General features: G+C 42.4%; 1 protein-coding gene across 1 annotated transcript in view; it reads left to right on the top strand.

Moving 5' to 3' along the window:
• The window catches only part of LOC127934128 (transient receptor potential cation channel subfamily M member 7-like), a 33,741-nt gene extending 19,099 nt beyond the window's left edge, over window positions 1-14,642 (top strand). Inside the window, exons 20-40 of the mRNA XM_052531292.1 lie at window positions 101-229; window positions 418-669; window positions 747-921; window positions 1,121-1,253; window positions 1,328-1,512; window positions 1,590-1,722; window positions 2,278-2,810; window positions 3,381-3,472; window positions 3,644-3,737; window positions 3,861-3,928; window positions 4,026-4,051; window positions 4,266-4,291; window positions 4,415-4,468; window positions 4,586-4,630; window positions 4,781-4,846; window positions 5,537-5,820; window positions 6,201-6,283; window positions 6,397-6,602; window positions 13,443-13,494; window positions 13,664-13,770; window positions 13,891-14,642. Coding sequence (XP_052387252.1) covers window positions 101-229; window positions 418-669; window positions 747-921; window positions 1,121-1,253; window positions 1,328-1,512; window positions 1,590-1,722; window positions 2,278-2,810; window positions 3,381-3,472; window positions 3,644-3,737; window positions 3,861-3,928; window positions 4,026-4,051; window positions 4,266-4,291; window positions 4,415-4,468; window positions 4,586-4,630; window positions 4,781-4,846; window positions 5,537-5,820; window positions 6,201-6,283; window positions 6,397-6,602; window positions 13,443-13,494; window positions 13,664-13,770; window positions 13,891-13,997 — 2,850 coding nt within the window. The 3' untranslated portion in view covers window positions 13,998-14,642. The remainder of the gene's footprint in view (window positions 1-100; window positions 230-417; window positions 670-746; window positions 922-1,120; window positions 1,254-1,327; window positions 1,513-1,589; window positions 1,723-2,277; window positions 2,811-3,380; window positions 3,473-3,643; window positions 3,738-3,860; window positions 3,929-4,025; window positions 4,052-4,265; window positions 4,292-4,414; window positions 4,469-4,585; window positions 4,631-4,780; window positions 4,847-5,536; window positions 5,821-6,200; window positions 6,284-6,396; window positions 6,603-13,442; window positions 13,495-13,663; window positions 13,771-13,890) is intronic.
• Window positions 14,643-15,401: the final 759 nt, after the last annotated feature.

Raw genomic sequence — 15,401 nt, 5'->3', positions numbered from 1 at the left:
CTATCGCAGGTGTGTGTGTGAGATCATAAGGATATCTGAGCTCCTTATGAAGGTTTTAGAGAGATGTCACGTGTCTAATGGTGTGTTCTGTGTGTTCTAGCTCTTCTACATCGGCTTCCTGATGCTTTATTCGTACGTGGTGTTGGTGAAGATGGAGTCGTTTCCGTCTCCTCAGGAATGGGTCGTCATTCTTTGCATCTTCACGTTGGGGGTGGAGAAGATTCGAGAGGTGTGTGTGTTCAGATATTTTAATGAGCTATGTTAGAAACTTTATTCATTATTCGTAACACTCCTGCTGAGCGTCTAACCCTGCCTCCTCTGGTCATGTGACTGAAGCGAGGGTTTGAGGTCACACACGTGTGTTTGTGTTGTGTATACATGTGACATGTGATCAGTACATGTGTGTTTCCTCTCTAGATGTTCATGTCTGAAGGAGGTAAAATCAGTCAGAAGATTAAAGTCTGGTTCTGCGACTACTTCAACGTTTCTGATTTCCTGGCCATCCTGATGTTCTTCGTGGGCTTCGGTCTGCGCTTCGGCTCGGGGATCGTGTTCATCACGGGCCGGTTAGTGTACTGTCTGAACATCATCTTCTGGTACGTGCGGCTGCTGGACATCCTGGCGGTCAATCAGCAGGCCGGACCCTACGTCATGATGATCGGGAAGATGGTGAGCGAGCGCTCGGAGCTGTGCTTGTGTTTGAGCCGCTCGTGTGCTCCAGCACTGACCGATCTCTTCCTCCGCAGGTGGCCAACATGTTCTACATCGTGGTCATCATGGCCGTGGTGCTGCTGAGTTTTGGAGTTCCCCGGAAAGCCATTCTGTACCCAAACGAGGATCCCTCGTGGACCTTAGCCAGAGATGTGGTGTTCCAGCCCTACTGGATGATGTACGGTGAAGTCTACGCCTACGAGATCGACGGTAAACATCTGCATTATTCAGAAAGGAACAGGTTCATAGCAAAGCACTATCCTGCACAGAATCAGAAAACATCAGGCTCACGTTTGCATTTTCCTCTATCTCTGACCTTGAAATCAGGATTCGGCATCACATATAACATGCAGCAGTGTGAGAGATTAGCTCTTTCTGTGTAGTAATGAGGATGTGGTGATGTTGTCAGTGTGTGCTAACTCGAGCGACCCGAACGTGAAGGATCTGTGCGGGCCCGGTGTGTGGCTGACGCAGCTGCTGCAGGCCGTCTATCTGTTCGTCCAGTACATCCTGATGGTCAACCTGCTCATCGCCTTCTTCAAGTGAGTGCTGCGCCGCCGCACGCTGTGTGTCTGTGACCCTCTTCACCGTAACTGAGCGTGCCGTTTCTCCGCAGTAACGTCTACATGCAGGTGAAGTCCATATCCAACCTGGTGTGGAAATACCAGCGCTATCACTTCGTCATGGAGTACCACGACAAGCCCGTCCTTCCTCCGCCGCTGATTCTGCTCAGCCACGTCGCGTCTGTGCTGTCCTCCATCTGCAGGAAGAGGAAGAAGGACAGCAGCACCTACGGCCCAAGTACTGTACCTCTCTCTCTCTCACCCCGTCGCTTCTGCTGCGTCTGACAGGGATCTGACCGTCCTGCTGTCTTTCAGAGCTCTTCCTGACCGAGGAGGACCAGAAGAAGCTGCACGACTTCGAGGAGCAGTGCGTGGAGACATACTTCCACGAGAAAGACGATCAGTTTCACTCTGGGAGTGAAGAGAGAATCAGACTCACGTCCGACAGGTACGACGATGAACCACATGCATCAGGGTCCCTCTTTAGTGTGTGTTCACCTGTAGCAGCATTCAATACAGGATTTCATCATCATGACCTCATGTGGTCAAAGTGAACACTCACAGCCAATCAGACACATTTATACCATTTAAAGTGAACAACTACTGTTGTTCCTGAAACTACATTGTCTCCCGACATCTGATCGATGATCGCTTGATTCTCCACACATTTCAGAAGCCCAAACAGTAGATCATGGGTTTGATTCCCAGGGAGCGCATTAGCTGAAAATCCTTGAATACAGTGCAACTGGCTTTGGATAAAAGCATCTGCCAAATGCACTAATGTAAATTTAACAGTAGCACATGGTGCTAGCAACACCAAGGTCACAGGTTCGATTCCCAGGGAAAGCAAGGCCTGATGTGTACCTTGGATGAAAGTGTCTGGCAAATGCATAAATGTGAACTAAAGCCTCTGGAACTGATTATTTTCTGTAAAGCGGCCTTGAAACAGTATGAATGTACTATATAAAAGAGAAATGATTGTTTACACCTGTTTGTTTTTTAGGGTGGAAACGATGTGTGTGCAGCTGAAGGAGGTGGGAAACAAGGTGAACTTCATCAAGCGCTCTCTGCACACGCTGGATTCTCAGATCGGACACCTGCAGGACCTGTCTGCGCTCACGGTGGACACACTGAAGGCACTGACCGCGCAGCGAGCGTCCGAGGCTAGCAAAGTGCACAACCAGATCACACGCGAGCTCAGCGTCTCCAAGAACCTGGGACCCGACCTGATGGGGCACTCGAAGTCCAGCGCTCTGCTGCGGTGCAGCGTGGGATTCCTGCCTCCCACCACCAGCATAGCAGAGTCTCTGTTCGGGGGCGGAGCCGAGGAGCGGCAGGGGGCGGAGCTTCCTCCCAGCCTCCAGAGACGGCCTGCGCTCACAGCCTCGTCTGGATCCTCTGAGGTCACCTCACCACAGCTGCGGCGCCGCGGACGCTCCGTGCAGCAGGACACGTGTCCCAGCAGCCCCGTCAGCACCCCGCCGCAGACACACACGGAGCCGGCGCACGTCACAGTGGAGTTCGGGGCCTTCGTGGGTGAGTATGAGGAGGACGAGGAGGGTGTTTATGAGAGGAGTGATGGAGGAGCCCCAGGGGTGTTCGTGAGTGAGCCTGAGTGCGAGGGATACGTCAATCACGCCTTCGCTGATGATGAAGACGCTAGACCCACCCCCGACCCACCCGACAGAAACACGCCCCTCCCGGGCCTCCCTCTGACCCCTGAGCACCGGCCCCGGGGCCCGCAGCGCTTCGAGAGAGACGGCCGCTGCAGAAGAGCGCTGAACAGACTCCGAGAGAGACACGGAGGTTTGGCTTCGGTCCACCGCTGGGAATCAGGGAACCCTAACGGTGACCCTTGACCCTCACCCCGTCTGCATGCCCCTGTGTGTGTTAGAGACGGGTGACCTCTGACCTCTGGCGGTGGTTTCATCTCAAACTAAATGTCCCTCGGGAGTGAACGAAGTGTTGTCTTGTCGTGTCTAACCCGGGCTGGTGCTGGTTAGGGTCAGGGTTATTAAACTGATCATTTAACACGGTGACGCTAATCAACTGTTCCTAAACAAGTGCGCTCCGTCTCTGAACTCATTCTCTCGTGTTCCTCCAAAGGTCACAAGGATGATCCTGAGGGTCAGAGGTCGTTTCCTAAAGAGGGTGCTGTCAGCCGTCAGCCGAGTCCCTCCAGAAAGACTCGAGACGCGGTGAGTGTGTGTTAAAGACGTCGCGGTGAGTGTGTGTTAAAGACGTCGCGGTGAGTGTGTGTTAAAGACGTCGCGGTGAGTGTGTGTTAAAGACGCGGTGAGTGTGTGTTAAAGACGCGGTGAGTGTCTCCAGCGCGGCTCGATCCTGACGTGTGTGTTGCGTGTCTAAAGGCGGCCGCGGCGCAGGGTCACGTGCGGATGGTGAACTCGTACGCCGGCTTCACCGAGCTCGACAGAAACCCTTCAGTCCTGCAGCCAGAGTCCGGTGAGTGTGAGACGCATCATGAGGACGAACGCCACACACACACACACACACACACACACACACACCTCTCTCTCGGTTTAGGCATGTTAAAGCAGCGTCTCGTCTCTTTATCTGTGTGTGCAGCGCTCGGGAAGCAGGAGAGCACACGCGTGTCGCTGGAGGACGTCTCGTGTTATGAGGATCCGCTGCTGGTCAGTCAAACACACAACAACACATGAGTGTTTAAGAGAAACCACACACACACACACACACACACACACCGTAACTCTGTCTGTCTTTCATCCTCAGGGGAAATCATCTCAGTCCAGTAAACCGTGAGTAACTGATGCATAAATGTATGTCGAGTGTTATGAACAGGTTTCTGTGAGAGTTTGGGGTTAGGAGACAGACCAGTAAATATTGTGAACCTGATGAAGCATACTGATGTGGACACACAGACGTGTGTGTGTGTGTGTGTGTGAGTGTGTGTGTGAGAGAGAGAGAGAGATGTATTTTTGAGTGATTGTTGTTTGTTTCTCTGGTGTTCAGGAGTCCAGGAGAAGACATCTCAAACAGTGAGTGTTTTATCACATCTGATGATCACCTGATCCACAAACATCACGACAGCTGAACTGACCTGTGTGTGTGTGTGCGTGTGTGTGTGTGTGTGTGCGTGTGTGTGTGTGTGTGTGTTTCAGCTGCAGCGGGGCTGTACGGTGCTCGTCACACACACCTCTCCGTGTGGAAGGACTGTAAGTCTTATAGCATCAGGAGCATGGTAATACCGTGGTATTTTGTGTTGTTCTGCTCATTCTTTGCTCTGTGTGTGTGTGTGTGTGTGTGTGTGTGTGTGTGTGTGTGTGGAGCAGCGATCAGTTCTCCGTTCAAGCCCATGGACAGTTATCAGTATTCAGGTCAGTGTCTCTGTCATTCATCCAATGAAAGCTGACGGTTTCCTGATTTCCTCGCTCGAACACAGACTGTCCTGAGTGTGTGTGTGTGTGTAGCTGCTCCTGTGACGTATACTGACATCAGCCCTGTGTGTGTGTGTGTGTGTGTGTTAGCGGTGGAGCGTAATAACCTGATGCGGTTGTCCCAGAGTATTCCATTCACCCCAGTGCCCCCTCGAGGTAAGACCCCGGTCTCTCTGTCTCTGTCCCATCATGCTTTGCTGTTCGTTTCATGTAGTTCTGGGCGGTGTGAAGACACACACATGGAGTGATGAGAAATACATTACAGACAAATGTCTAAAGATTCTTACATCAAGACACATTTACTAGAGAAGCAAAATTACAAAATAATTGTTTTCTGTGAAACTGATGAAGTGTGTTGATGATTAAAACAGAACAAATATCTGTTCTTGATTTAATCATAAACTCAGATCATTAGGTTCAGTTTCTCAGAAAACAAGACTTCATGTGTTGATCTAAGGATGTTTAGATATTTGTTCTGGAAAACAAGACAGAAATACTGCGGAAGAGATGCATGTTTTTGCAGTTTCTCTGATTTAAGATATTTGAGGCCTGTGGCGAGCGAATGAAGACGGTCAGATCTTCATCACATGACACAAATCTAAACTCAGCTGCTCTAAAAAGACAGTAGTGTCAGTATTGAGCTCAGCTCAGCTCGGTTTGCTTCGAGTCTTTAGTTTTGAGCTTTGAATCTGCTCTTACACTGATGTCACTGATGTTTGCTGTTCCTCGTGCTGCAGACGTGTGATGTGTGTGGTGTTCGCGTCGCCCAGTCCTGCGGTGTAGCGTGTGATCGTGACGCCGCTCGTGTGTTCCAGCTTGACGTTCAGGTGTTTGTGTGTGGTGCAGGTGAACCGGTGACCGTGTACCGTCTGGAGGAGAGCTCTCCCAACAGCATCAATAACAGCATGTCGTCCTGGGCTCAGCGTGGTCTCTGTGCTAAGATCGAGTTCCTCAGTAAGGAGGAGATGGGTGGAGGTCTGCGCCGGGCGCTGAAGGTGCTCTGCACCTGGTCCGAGTACGACATCCTCAAGCCTGGACACCTGTACATCGTCAAGTCCTTCCTGCCCGAGGTGGTCAACACCTGGCAGAGCATCTACAGAGAGGACACCGTCCTGCACCTCTGTCTCAGGGTACGAGGATCCTCCTCACTGACCCAAACACAGACTCACAGGAGTGCAGAACTACACGCATCTCGTTAACCCACATTTCTGCTACAGAAAACAGAAATGAGCTTTACATGTGGAAGTCTCTCTCAAACTTTTTCTTTAACAGCTGCCAAGATGTGTGGATTATAGCGTTATATTTAGAACTACGCTACATTATGAATTTTTACATTTGCAGTATGTTTTTTATGGTAGTGTAATGTGATATAAATGTACATTATTGCGTGCTGAAGTGCTTTAAATGAATGTCTGAACTCACGTCTTAAACTGTTGAGTTAGTGCAGTGGTTGATTGACAGGTGAGTAGGCGGTCCTTCTGTGTGCGACTAATCGTGTGCTTGTGAACAGGAAATTCAGCAGCAGAGAGCAGCTCAGAAACTCACGTTTGCCTTCAATCAGATCAGACCCAAAACCATCCCGTACTCACCCAGGTACTGACACACACACACACACACACACACTGACACCCCCACACGCACACTGACACTCACACACACACACACACACACGCCTGAGGGTGTTTCTGAGAGTGTGTGTTCTGCAGGTTTCTGGAGGTCTTCCTGCTCTACTGTCACTCTGCCGGTCAGTGGTTTGCCATCGAGGAGTGCATCACTGGAGACTTCCGCAAGTTTAATAATAACAACGGGGATGAAATCGTGCCGACCAACCTTCTGGAGGAAACCATGCTGGCCTTCAGCCACTGGACGTATGAGTACACTCGAGGAGAGCTGCTGGTGCTGGACCTGCAGGGTTTGTGTCTCGCTCAGATCTCTTCATCTACACTCCAGTAATCAGAGCTTTAGAAACCGTCTCTATGCACTGCCTACACACACGAGTGAGAGCAGGGCGTCTCTTAATGTTTCTCTATTTATGATCTGAAAAGAATGAAGGCCATACAGAATTAGAACAGCACCAGGCTGTGTAGATGAAGCCTGGATACTGTGTAGAAACGCTTTACCATCACAGGTGTGTGTGTGTGTGTGTGTGTGTGTGTGTGTGTGTGTGTGTAAACTTGTGTTTGTTTCAGAGAGTGGAAGTGATGGCCCCTCTCTCTCTCTCTCTCTCTCTCTCTCTCTCTGTCAGTCTGTCTCTCGCTGTCAATTCAATTCAATTCAAATGAGCTTTATTGGCATGACTGTGAAACAACACAATGTTGCCAAAGCAATAAACAGTGAACAAGTTATTCAGATATATAGATATACAGATGTGTCTCTCTCTCTCTCACACTCTGTCTCACTCTCTCACACTCTGTCTCTCACTCTCTCACACTCTCTCACTCTCTCCCTCTCACACTCTGTCTCACTCACGCTCTCACTGTCACTCTCTCTCTCTCACACTTTGTCTCACTCTCACATTCTGTCTCTCTCTCTCTCTCTCTCTCTCTCACTCACTCTCACTCAATTCAATTTTTTTTTTCAATTCATATTGCTTTATTGGCATGACATACAAAGGTACATATTGCCAAAGCATTGTACATAGCAGACTAGAAACAAACAAAACAAAAATTCATATATATCCATAAGAAAAAATAAAATAAAATAGAATAAAATACATGCAAAATAAATCCATATACATTTCTATAAACATTGATGGTACTTCTAATGTAGATGTGTTCACTCTTTACCTCTTAGTTTGTGGCATTTGTAAATATAATGTGCTACCACAGAGGAAGCAGGTCCTTCACCCAGTAATATTTTTAATTTTTCATATTCACTGAGTGACTGGAGCTCAGGAGTGTTCTGCTGTTCTCACTCTCTCTCTGTCTCACTCTCTCACACTCTGTCTCACTCTTACCCTCTCTCACTCACTCTCACTCACTCTCACTCTCTCTCTCACTCTCTCTCTCTCACTCTCTCTCTCACTCTGTCTCTCTTTCGTGCGCATGCGTGGGCGTCTGTTGAGCGAGACTGGAGAGCGCGTGGTGAATGTAAGCTGGTTTTTTGCCCGCTGTGGCAAAAACGTTTGTTTTTCTTTCTCTTTTCTTTTCTTTTCTTTTCTTTCGGTTTGGTTGTTTTTTTTTTTTTTTTCCTCTCTGTCGGAGTACATGAACTGAGCGTGGTAAGGGTGACTGCATCGTGCTTTTGTATTTGGAGCTGTGTGTTTGTTTGTATGTTTTGTTGTGTTTGGATCGGTTAGAGTTAAAAGCTTTTTTTCCGTCTGCAACCAGCGTTGCGCTGGGAGGCATGACGAACCAAAACACGATGAGTTTTAAAGATTTAACCCGCCGACATGGAGTGAAGGTGGAGTCTAAGATTAACGTGGAGCAGGTATGTTTAGCCGTGGGAGAGATTGTGGGACATGATTATATTGTCTCTGCATCGCGAATGAATAGTGCAATTGTTATCTTTTTTAAATCAATTGAGAAGGCAAATGAAGTTGTCCAAAGTGGCGTTGTGTTGAACGGTTCACTCGTGAGTGTTTTACCGTTGAGTAGCCCGTCCAAAAAGGTCATTCTGTCCAACGTGCCTCCGTTTATTAATGACGATATACTGGTGCAAGAGTTATCTCGGTATGGAAAACTGGTTTCATCAATAAAGAAAATTCCTCTTGGGTGCAAATCACCTTTGGTGAAACATTTAGTCTCGTTTAGAAGACAAGTTTTCATGGTGTTGAAAAACGGAATTGATGAGATTGATCTGGTGTTCAAGTTCAAAATTGATGGTTTCGATTATACAGTGTTTGCAACATCTGATACTACGATTAAATGTTTTAATTGCAGTAAGATTGGACATCTTGTTCGTGATTGTCCGAATAAAAAGGAAAATGCAGCTGTGAACACAAGCACTGAAATGGGGGTGTCTGTTGTTCCGCTGGCTGAGATCGTGAATGACACTGACATTGCTGGTGTGTCAGTGGTCGAAGCCGGTGAGCTTGGGCCGGTTGCAGTTGTGGCTGCTGAGTTAAGATCTGATAAAACTGAGTCTGAGATTGTTACCATGTCTAGTAAAAATGATGAATTCGCTAGGCCTTATGAGCAGGCTGAACCTTCTGAGAACGTTTGCATAACAGATGTTGTTGAAATGGATATGCAAGAAAATGCTGTAGTTTTTGAGAATGAAGCAAAATCTGTTTTCAAGATCCCAGTTAAAAGAAAGAAAAAAAGTGGTGGAAAAGAAAAGTTACTTAAACAAGTAAAGAAAGATGAGGGTGGTGAAGAGAGTGTGGCATCAGATAGTGATGGAGATTCCTCTGATTCCAATATATCTCAATGTTCAAATCTGTCTCTAAGTTCCCAAAATGAAACCTTGATCTGCTTGTATAGTGCTAATGATATTAGCAAATTTCTGCAAGAAACAAAAGGAGTAAAAGGAGTGCAAGTAGAAGATTTCTTCCCTGATAGTAAGCAATTTATTAATGATGTAAGGTATCTAATAAAAGAGGGAGCTTTTCAAGATGTGGAGATTTATCGTCTTAGAAAATTGGTGAACAAACTGAAAAAAAAATGTAATAAAGATGAAGCTGTCAACTTCTAAAATTTTGCCAAAAATAGTTTTTTTGGCAACTTTTTTATTTTTTTTTCTTGTCTCTAAAATAAATATGACAAATTTTAAAATTGGAACTTTAAATTTAAATGGTGCCAGAGATGGTTATAAAAGAATGATGTTATATGAATTTAGTAGACAAAAGCAAATTGATATTTTGTTTTTACAAGAAACACACAGTGATTTTAAAAATGAGAACGACTGGAAAAGAGAATGGGATGGACAGATTGTCCTAAGTCATAAATCCTCTGTTAGTGGAGGTGTTGCTGTTTTGTTTTCAAAACACATTTTACCTTTGTCTTGTGAAGTTGAAGAAATAATTGGTGGTCGTTTGTTAAAGATCAAAGTAAAATATGAGAAAGTTACCATGGTGCTTTTGAATTTATATGCTCCTACAAAGGGGTTAGAAAGAGTTTTGTTTTTTGATAAGGTGGATGCTGTCTTAAAAGACTTAAATCCAGATGATATGTTATTTATAGGTGGGGATTTTAATTGTACCGCAAATTCTAAGTTAGATAGAAATCATATAGAACCACATGCTGCTTCTCAGAAAATACTTATACAATTAATTGAAACACATGATTTATGTGATATTTGGAGAAATATGAATCAAGATGTTAGACAGTATACTTGGGCTCATAGTACTGAAAATTATATATCCTTAGCAAGGCTTGACAGAATATATAGTGTTCAACATCAACGAAATCTTTTTAAGTTCTGTAAAATTATTCCAGTGGGTTTTTCTGACCACAGCTTAGTTCTGTGTAGTGTTTTGTTTAAATGTGTTAAGTATAAAAGTGCTTATTGGATTTTTAATACTTCATTGCTGAATGATGAAAAATTCTTAGAAAATTTTAGTTTTTTTTGGAAAACTTTTAAGCAGCAAAAACATTTTTATGTATCTTTATCGCAATGGTGGGATTGTGGAAAAGTTCTTATTAGAGATTTTTGTCAAAAGTACACTCTTAATGTTACTCGAGACCTAGCCCAGTCAATGAAGATTTTAGAGACGGAAATTACTGTTTTACAAGATTTATTAGCATCAAAAAAAAACAACAGAAAACATATTGATGATCTGAAAGAAAAGAAATCTATTTTGGTAGACCTGTTGGGAGTTAAAGCAAAGGGAGCTTTAGTCCGGTCACGGTTTCAAACTGTGGCACAAATGGATGCTCCCTCAAAATTCTTTTTTAATTTAGAAATTAAAAAAGGTCAAAGTAAAATGATCCATACTTTACGCTCAGCTACAGGACAAGAACTAACTGAGCCTGCTGACATACGTTGCTGTGCTGTAGGTTTTTTTTCTGACCTTTATAAATCTGAACTGAGGAAATGGGGTGCAGAGGCTGATCATTTTCTTGAAGGACTGCCAAAGGTGGATGAAGAGTCTAACAATGATCTACAACAGACGTTGTCATTGAAAGAGCTTTATACTGCCATGATGAGCTTGGATAATGGTAAATCTCCAGGAATTGACGGGCTGCCTGTTGAGTTCTATAAGACTCTATGGCCCGTCATAGGAGAAGATCTGCTGACAGTTTTTAATGACAGTCTGAAAAGAGGACTATTGCCTCTAAGCTGCAGAAGAGCAGTCATTACACTGTTACCCAAAAAAGGGGATCTTCAGTATATCAGCAATTGGCGCCCTGTTTCACTTTTATGTTCAGAGTACAAAATTTTGTCCAAAACTTTAGCTATGAGACTTAGTAAAATTATAAGCAAATTGATACACTGTGATCAGACTTACTGTATTCCCAACAGGTCTATTTTTGATAATATTGCTTTAATAAGAGATGTTTTTGATGCTTCTAAACTCCTGGGAATTAACTCTGGAATGATTTCTCTTGATCAAGAGAAAGCATTCGACAGAGTTGAACATTTGTTTCTATGGAGTACTTTAAAGGCTTTTGGGTTTAACGATACGTTTATATCAATGATAAAGGCTGTATACTGTAACATTGAGAGTGTTCTTAAAATTAATGGTGGTTTGTGTGCTCCTTTTAAAGTTGAAAGGGGGGTCAGGCAGGGATGTCCTATGTCTGGTATGTTGTACTCCCTGGCAATTGAACCCTTACTGCAAAAACTACGAATTCATTTAAAAGGTTTGAGTTTTCCTGATTGTAATAATTCTTTACACCTTTCTGCATATGCTGATGATGTTATTGTTTTTGTAAATGAGAAGGAAGATGTTATTAAGCTAGAAAAAATTGTAAATGATTTTAAACTAGTTTCCTCTGCCAAAGTAAATTGGAGGAAAAGTGAAGCTATAATGGTGGGAAGTTGGAGTGGAGATCTTCCTGCTTTACCTGGAGGACTGATTTGGAAAAGAGGAGGTTTAAAATACCTTGGTGTCTATCTAGGAAATGAAAACTTTATTAGGAAAAATTGGGAAGGTTTAATAGAGAAAATAAAAGGTCGATTGGAAAAGTGGAAATGGTTGCTGCCTCAGATATCTTATAGAGGACGTATTCTTATAATTAATAATCTTGTGGCATCCTCACTATGGCATAAACTTGCTTGTGTTGACCCTCCAAACGGACTCCTTGTTAATATTCAAAGAGAATTGGTGAACTTTTTTTGGGACAAGTATCATTGGACTCCTCAAAGCATTCTCTTTTTGCCCAAAGAGGAAGGAGGTCAAGGTCTTGTAAATCTCGCTTGTAGAAGAGCCACTTACCGTCTCCAATATATACAGAAACTTATGATGGGACCTTATTCATTGGTGTGGAGACCACTGGCCTTAAGTATCTTGAGAAGAGTTGGCAATATGGAAGTGGATTTAACATTGTTTCTAATGGACCATAAAAGATTGACTTTTAATGAAATTCCTTCTTTCTATCAAAATCTGTTCAAAGTGTGGGGTTTCTTTAAACATCGCTGGATGGAACCAGCAACTTCTCTTCATTGGTTATTGGAAGAACCAGTTGTTTTTGGAGCTAGGTTTGATACTTCGGCAGAAGATTTTCCTGGTTTAACAGATTTATTATGTAATAAAAAGGTTTTTAAACTAAAACACATTATAAATGAATCAGGTTATAATTTACTGAGAGCTGAAAAAGTAGCTAACCTATTAGGAGTTCGATCAATACGGTTTGTAAAAAAATTTCTAGAAAAAATAACTATGATTTTAACTGATGAAGAGAAGATACTTTTACAAGAGTTTGGTGCAGGGACTTTAAGCCCTGATAGTAAAGATCTTTTTCCTGAACTTGAAATTTTCCCTGTAATAGATGAGTTTTGTTTTAATAGCCCCCTGTTCAATTTTGGAAGTAATGATTATATTGATTTTTGTACAGTAGAAGGGAAAATATTATATAAATGCATTGTTAAAGTTACTCATCAGCAAAATTTAAGTACTAAAACAGATACAGTATGGAGAGAAAAATTAGGAATCAATTCTGAAACTAAACCTGTCTGGCGAGCACTTTACAAACCACCATTAAAAAAGAATATTGGTGATTTGCAGTGGCGGATTTTACATGGAGCCATTGCTGTAAATGCATTTGTGTCTATTTTAAACCCCACTGTAAGCGACAAATGTCCTTTTTGTTCAGAACGAGAGACTATTTTTCATTGCTTCATGTATTGTAAGCGACTAAACCCTCTTTTTGACTTATTAAGTGTTTTTTTAGATTATTTTAATACTAGTTTTTCAAAACAAAATTATATTTTGGGTTTTTTTTACAATTCAAAACAAAAGTTCAAATGTCAAGTCATCAATTTTATTGTGGGACAAGCAAAATATGCTGTTTATATCACTAGGAGAAATAAGATTGAAGAGAAGTCAGGACAAGATGTTGTTTTAGTTTTTAAAAATATGGTAAAATCAAGAATACTTATTGATTTTAATTTTCATAAATTGATGAGTACGTTAAAGGTTTTTGAAACTCAGTGGTGTTGTAATTATGCTCTGGTTTCAGTTGAAAATGAAGAAATTGTCTTTGCAAGAGATTTAATGTAATATATATATAATTTTTTTTTTTTTTTTTTTTTTTTTTTTTTTTCAAGTGTGTGTAAAGTGTTATATTAAAAATTTTATAATAAATTGATTGTGAAAATCAAAAAAAAATCTCACTCTGTCTCACTCTCTCACTCTCTCTCTCTCTAGGGGTCGGTGAGATACTGACAGATCCATCAGTCATCAAGAGCGGAGAGAAAGGGTGAGAAACAGTTTGGATGCAGATGTTCATTTATGTTCATGTAAAGTCTCTCAATCTGTCCTCCTCAGCCTCGCTTTCATCGTGTTAAACAGAGTATGAACGAGGTCTATTAAAACTGTATAATAGAATAGAGTTCATGAGTTTTCTTCTGTGTGTTTAATTGTGTCAGGTCTTATGATATGATCTTTGGGCCTGCGAATCTCGGAGACGATGCCATTCGAAACTTCCGCACCAAACATCACTGCAACTCGTGCTGCAGGAAACTCAAGCTTCCGGGTGAGTTTAGCGCTCGCTGAACACCGCTTCATCCCCGAGTCACATCTACAGCTCACCATCAACTCATTTGGTTTATATTTGCATTATATTAAATTTGTGTGTGTGTGTGTGTGTGGTCAGATCTGAAGCGGAACGACTACACTCCTGATAAACTGACGCTGCAGCATGACCCCTCCGAGGACCCGTCCGCTAAAGAACAGCGTCCCTCAATGCGCTTAATGCTGTGAGACACACACACACACACACACACACACAGCACAGTGTGTGTGCGGAGGACATAAGTGTGCATGTTTTATATGAATGTGTCGCCTCTGAACAAATGATGCAATCTAGAGATGTTTTAATAAATCACATTTTATCCTGTACAATTATAACAGGGAGTATGAGCTTTTAAAAGTATTTTTTTAAGTTTTTATGGCTGTATAAAAGTATAAAGTGGTTAATAACTGGTACAATATCACTGTATTGTTACATATTTATTCTAAATTACAGGAAGTAGCCTTGTATAAAATAAAAGCTATTTTACGTGTGATGTCTGTTAGTTTTGGGAAAGACCTCTGGCTCATTAAACTATTATCAGATGTTGTACAGAGCTGTATGAATGCATCTATGGTTTGAATCTCGTGTAGATTATGGGCAGATTGCAATGCAAACCACAGAAGAGTGTGTGATCTGACTGAGACTCACGTTATAATGTTACAGAGGTACTGTCGTCAGAGTATCGTGTGAAAGGGTTAATCGTGTATCTCATAGATACATTTATCTGGCAGTTCTATCAACTCAAACATGAGAGTATTTGATGCTGGGGATACTATATTAATGGATCTGTACACATTTTTTACTGTATATTTAATAAAACACTGAAAAACCTGTTTTCTCTCACTCTGAAGTTCTTTTAGTTTTAGATTCAGCAGGTGACCTGGGCTCGTGTGTATGCATGTTTTATTATAGTTTAAGCTCGATTTAATTCATTATTTTACCATGATTATACAGAACTTTGGTAAAATTGTTTTTTTTAGATGCACTTTATAAATTAACTTTAACCTGAATCTTTACGAGCATGTAAGCGTGCTGCTGTTTTATCATCATTTTATGCTCAAGCTGCTTAAAGTCAAATTCTGATTGGGTCTCAGTGTTTTTATCGGTAAATCCTGTGGATTCTGGTTTCTCTAACACTGTTGCTGGAGGCTCAAGTGACCCCAGTGACGTCATCTTTAGCACCTGGGGTATTGACCTTTAGGATAGTTTTATTATGAAGACCTGGAAACCCTGAAAAGCATCAAAGTTGCTGCTGGTGAGGTTTCTTGTAAGAGTCGTGTTTGCAGCACTAATGGCACTGCTGACAGAATTAAAGAAACACTGGAAATTGTTCCTAAAATAAATCCCTTCTGTTTGTATTATTAGCACATCTCGTGTTAAATTACCTCATTAACATTAACTTTGTGTTGTTCTTCATCTGTAAGTTGATTTGAATTACATGAATTGAATAAATGTTTGTCTTGAAATATCATGTGAATAGCATCGTGCTTGAATATGGTGTATGTCAAAGTAAGAAAGAGTCTTAAACTACGACTGAACGTTTGTTAGCAACACTGAGATGATTTCACATGTGCCAGTCATTCAGCTTTCAC

The sequence above is a fragment of the Carassius gibelio genome, chromosome A18, assembly GCF_023724105.1.
Source record: "Carassius gibelio isolate Cgi1373 ecotype wild population from Czech Republic chromosome A18, carGib1.2-hapl.c, whole genome shotgun sequence".
Lineage (NCBI taxonomy): Eukaryota > Metazoa > Chordata > Actinopteri > Cypriniformes > Cyprinidae > Carassius > Carassius gibelio.
This window is presented reverse-complemented; position numbering and strand designations above follow the sequence as displayed.